The sequence below is a fragment of the Aplysia californica genome, unplaced genomic scaffold (assembly GCF_000002075.1).
Source record: "Aplysia californica isolate F4 #8 unplaced genomic scaffold, AplCal3.0 scaffold00002, whole genome shotgun sequence".
Taxonomy (NCBI): Eukaryota; Metazoa; Mollusca; class Gastropoda; order Aplysiida; family Aplysiidae; genus Aplysia; species Aplysia californica.
The window spans coordinates 3,691,247-3,696,754 of NW_004797272.1; the positions used below are offsets into that span (position 1 = coordinate 3,691,247).

At 39.7% G+C, this 5,508-nt stretch overlaps 1 protein-coding gene across 1 annotated transcript; it reads right to left on the reverse strand.

Moving 5' to 3' along the window:
• Positions 1 to 2,161: 2,161 nt before the first annotated feature.
• On the reverse strand, positions 2,162 to 5,297 carry LOC118478418 (solute carrier family 28 member 3-like). Its single transcript, XM_035971999.1, has 4 exons — positions 5,175 to 5,297; positions 4,002 to 4,100; positions 3,172 to 3,300; positions 2,162 to 2,377 (listed from the first exon to the last, which is right to left on the reverse strand). Exons 1-4 carry the CDS (start codon positions 5,295 to 5,297, stop codon positions 2,162 to 2,164), a joined length of 567 nt encoding a protein of 188 aa, XP_035827892.1.
• Between the last annotated feature and the right edge of the window lie 211 nt (positions 5,298 to 5,508).

The following is a 5,508-nucleotide window of genomic DNA, read 5'->3' on the forward strand; positions in this document are numbered from 1 at the left end:
ACTAATTCTATATTATTAGTTAGCTTTTAAAACTTGCTCTAATGGAACATCCGATCTTTCGGGGATGTTTTTACTTTCATTGTCAAGGAATGTCGTAGTTTAAGGTTTTGTTACAACACGCACAATGCCTTGATCGCGCACCGAAATGCCATCCGGGGAATCCCGCTGTGTTATAGGCAAAATTTTTGCGGCACCTTTACGAATTTGTTTTGTTCTACCTATTTCTGCATGACAATTAATACTAGATCTACAGTAATGCATCCAACCTGTTTATGTGTATGCCACAAGTGACCAAATGGACGAATCCAGTTCAAACCGTTTCAAATAAAAGATCAAAACTGAGGGTGATCATGTCATGATTTTGGAATTGTGACAGACGCGATCAGAGGCATTGTCCCCAAGCGAATGTAAACAAAACAGTCCATTGCGGTGATTATGCTAGCCAGTTACCTGAACTTTTTTTGCATGTTAACACGGTACAAAGTTTACATGTAAATTATGTACAACGCCCACTATTTTCAAAGAGGCATGGGAGCTAAATTTTCTTTTTAACTCCTAAAGTCTCCAAAAAGCCAAAGAACGCGACTTCTGCGCTCCACGGTCACGGAATGTCTCATTTTGCTTCAACTAAATAATTGTCATGTTCTACCAAAGAGTTAGACTCACTGGTAGATCTATAACATATAGATCTAGTACTGACATCTCTGCTTCTTTGCTTTGTGTTTATGTATTCACATCTAAAGCGAAGTTTAATTTTAGTGGGAACTGATATTTAATAAGATACTTTCCCGATTATTTTGGCGGTTGAACATGCAATATGAATTCCGGATTTGTTTTCATTCACAACTCAGAGTCGCCGCCTCGAGTAAGATTCTTGTGTGATATCTACAGGCCATATCTGGTCCCATTTCACTTTGATTACCCTGTCAAACAAGTCAGCCTTCGCCCCTGGGTAAAATTTCTTACTTAAACGTGATGATCAAACGTTGCTATGGTAACAATGTTTCTCGAAAGCTGGTTCTCCTCTTTTCCAATTAAATATAGTCCCACTTTAGAAAGAAATTGAAAAATAGCAGAACAGGCCACATCTTTGTGTTTTAAACATTGTTTCTCCCATGAACGTACTTCTAAAATGATGATTTTCGTCGTTGGTGGCTTTTGTGCACCCAGTAGCTACGTCTGGGTTTTTTTTTTACTTCGATTACTCAACCAAGAGTTGAGGGTGTGGTGGCGGAACGGTAAGTACGCTCGTCTCCGAAGCGGAAAAGTCCGGGTTCGAGCCTCGGTTCGGACACGGATTTTTTCAACTCCCTCCTGCCCACCCAGCAGTAATGGGTACCCCTGACTTTGACTTTGAGGTGGGGAAGTAAAGGCGGGTGGAAAGGAACTGGCCACCCTACCACATTATGCTGAAGGCTCAGGAAGTTGTCTCACTAACTAGGCAATCCCCAATGTCCGGATCGGATGCGGGAACAACTTTACTCAACCAAGAAAAAAGCACACATTCTGCGTCCCTACTGGAATTATGCTCATCATGAACAAAAGAAAATGTAAACAACTCGGTTTTTTAAACGTGTTTTCTTAACGACTAAATAAGGGAACACTCGTGGTCAAGAGGTTACGGTGTTTGCCTCTCATTTAATAGGTCCCGGGTTCGAATCCGGACAGCGACAGAAAATTTTCTTCTCTAAAATTTCCATATTCTGTCGTCTGCTGTCGTCTCCACTTTCTGCTCCCTTCCCCCTCCCTTCTCCCCTTTGCCCCCTCCTCTGGGCTCCTGACTCTTTCTGTAGCTTTTCTACTTCTACTGCTACTCCTCGGCTGCTTCTCACTGCTGTCTTTCATCCACAGAACTGATCTTATGGTAGGTAAGATCTAACACCTAGCCTTCTCGGATAACGGCTCAAAATCTCAGAGGTCCCGTGTGCAAGATGCGCAAGTTGAAGATCCATTGGTGGTCCTAAAATTGATAAGAGTAAGCTTCGGCCGCCATCCGGGCAAAATTCAAAATTTTCTACCTACTGAAAAACTGTTCTATTGTGTCCCGCTCGCTCATATGATCTTAAGCAGTTGCGAGCGCCGTTAAACACTTACCCAAAAAATAAAAGATGATTTGAAACTACATTTAACATAACGATGTATCAGAACTAACCAAGTCAAATCAGGAACCTCCCATATTTCTATTAGTGGACTCAGCAGCCACACATGCAGTCAGGAGGTTTGTGACGATGCCACCAAGCAGAGCAGTTACTGCCAGCTGAGCTAGGTCTCCCAGCCGGTTAGGAACCATAGGGCACAGACCTCCAAGTTGGATACCAACGGAGCCTAAATTAGCAAACCCACACAGAGCGTAGGTGGCTATAATCTCTGAGCGAATCTGTCACGAAATAAAACATACTAAGGTGTAATAACTAAAGCAAAAATAAAAAACAGCAAACAAACAACAACAAACAAACAAACAAAATAACAAAACAACAATGTGACATCCTGCATCCATACCCTATCCTTACTCAATAAAACACTCACATTCTTATTTTCCTCTCAATTATTTTCTTGTCCACTTTTATCTGTTTGATTACATAAAAATTGTTCTTACCAGTACTGTACATGTACTGCCTTTCTCATGCAACTAGAGGATTTTAATCAACGCCAAACTACTGTCTCTTGTGCAAATATATAAATAAAACACAATATTTGATGCTGAGCTTTGAGCCATGAAATTGTAGGCCCTATGTCTAAATAATTTGCATGCACACAAAATACTCAGAACATTACCTGAAAACCCCCCAACCCAAACAAATGACAAACCAAGTCCAACCATTGGGAAGTCATAAACAGATAAAAGCAGTTTGGAAGAGGGAATTGCACTACCATATTCCACAATATTGTATTTCACTTTTAAATAAAGGTTAAAAAATCAAAGTATGGTATTGACTTTTTTTTTCTCCTTAATTCTATAAATCAGTGGGCTTCGACTTTTACAGGACCACCAGGACCAACGTATCCCCATTACAACCAAATGCTGTTGTAGTAGTGGGGCCCACTGTACTGATATAGGAGGGATAACATACAAATATCACACTGAATTTTCTCTACACGATATAACAACATATTCTGACCACACTTTCAGAAATAACCATTCCGCCACGACAAAAAAACAAACAAACAAACCCGATTGTCGATAAAACTTGACAGTTTGTCATATGCAAGAGACTCGTTGAGGAAAGTCTCTACTCCAAGCAACTCGGCGACTGTTCCAGCCTCTTCCCACTCCACACCCATCATGCAATCCAAGGGTATCTGCACACATAGGAACAGATCACCTGCGAATTGTCAAACGTTTCCATTAACAATAAGCATGATGCCTGGGATTTCCGATGACGTGCACAATTTCACGACAACATAAAACCAACCTGCCGGCAGTGACGTCTGCTGGGTTGTAAAGAGGGTGGGGCTTGCCGTGACCAAACATTGAGATCGCTCAGATGATAAAGGAAGGTTAATGACTGAAAAGACAGTGAAATTCAAATACGCATATAAAAAGGCAAGGTGAAAATATAAACAGGCTACATGTAGATTCAAAAGTATTACATTTTGTTAGTATAGTGGTAACACCACGTTTGAAACCAGGAAAACTGACTCACCTATGCGGCATGCATGTACATGATTTGCGTCCTTTGGTTTTTATGTTGATTGGTGCATCCTTCTTGATGAACCATTCATGATTAAAATATCTTTTTCGCTTTCATCTGTAGCAAGAAACGAAAATTCCTCTGCTTGATATGGTCTCAATCGCTTGGCAGATTCGAGAGCTTAGCTTCATGTAACAAAGAACTAAAGTGAGTTTCCAATAAGTATTCTACACGATACATTGCTGCATTGAAGAACAAACTTTTAATTCCAATCTAAATAACTACCTCAACTGACTGATACAATACAAAGAAGCTTGCTTCATTTTTCGTCTGATCTCCAAACACAGGACATAATTATGCTGCTAATACGGCACCAGCTATGGTGCCAAACCTTCCAATCATGACAGCATGGAGTTCAGAACGTGTCACGAGAGCCAGAAATGGACGAACCATTATTGGTGCCTCAGTCTGTGGGGATAAAAAAACCACACCTCTTTTTTGACCAGCTTGGTCGCTTCAAACAATAAAGAAAGCTATTTCCAGTTGTAGAAGTTTCCTCTCTCTTTCACCAAATTATGTTTATTCTTGCAGACAAGGCATCCACACAATGAAATAAATGAAATACATGGATTAATAATAATATACTTTTTTACGGGAGGGGCTTAGTTGGGAATAGTTATTGATTTATCAATTGTATACACAGTTGGTCAAGGATACAAAAATGGAATTTAAAACACTCTTGGGAAGGTTACAGGTAACAAAGGTAGTATGTTTATAAAGGCCGAAAGGGTTCACTTAATTTATTTTTATAAAGTACGAACACAATAAGGTTACAATTTATCAAGAATCCATGTCAAGACTGAACAAACAACTTCTCTGCGAGGCAGCATTATGAAATAACACGCTCGTCAAAACAATGAAATAAAAGAAACCGGCATTTTTCTGGGTGTTCGGAAATTTGTTTTTCAAACTTTCATATTTTGGCTGAACACCTTTTACGTCTTTGTGTCCTTTATAAAACGCATTTCTGTGTGGAAGTTATCGAGAAAAGTTCATTAAAGGCACAAAAAAATGTAAACTTCCCGTCTTCAAGGATACTCAAGCTTTGGAAGTCACCAAAATTCGGCGACCATTGTCTCGCTTATTTTACCTCCCATACGAAGCGACCACCGCCTCCTTCAATTGCAAATATCTCAACTTCTATTCAAGATAGATACATTCTTTTCTGCCAAATGCAAGACAAAGATACAAGCTTAAAGATGACACCCTGTAAGCCGAAAATTGACGGGCGATTAATTCCACCGCACCGCGACACAAGGGATTTTATATGTGAAACAAGACTGATTTAAAAAAATAAAAAATTCGTGCAATACCTAAACAAACAGAGAAGGCCTAAAATTAAGGGAGCAAATTGATGGTACATACATGAAGAAGCAGAGGCCACCAAAATTCTACTTCAAGCAATTATCTCAATTATCTTCTTACTAAATTATTAAAACTGACAAAGTAAGTACAGACAGACGGCCATATATACTTTCTCACCTGTCCTTCAAAGATGTTCCCTGCAGCACACAAAGACTCAGCAGCTGTGGTGCCCAAGGTAACTCTCATGACAAAGGCAATTTTGCCGATGATGACTTGCATAACACAGGGGTGGTAAAGCATGGTAATTACGCAGCTGAAGAAAATTATTACTGGAAGAACCTGGAGAAGAGAAGCAGACATATTATTTCATTTTACTCTGAGTCTAATATGTATTTTTACTACAATGGGTATTACCATTCTAGTATAAATTGGTTCATGGCTACAAAATACTCTGATGACTGTCAGACCTTTGAAGTATGTCCGCAAAAGTCACAAGCATCCCAACAGTGCA

Coding starts and splice junctions, on each gene's coding strand:
- LOC118478418 (XM_035971999.1), bottom strand. CDS start 5,297: ATGCTTTACCACCCCTGTGTTATGCAAGTCATCATCGGCAAAATTGCC. Junction 3,301..4,001: donor TTGGCACCATAGCTGGTGCC/GTATTAGCAGCA, acceptor CTATGTGTGCAG/ATACCCTTGGATTGCATGAT. Junction 2,378..3,171: donor CAAGTTTTATCGACAATCGG/GTTTGTTTGTTT, acceptor ATTTCGTGACAG/ATTCGCTCAGAGATTATAGC.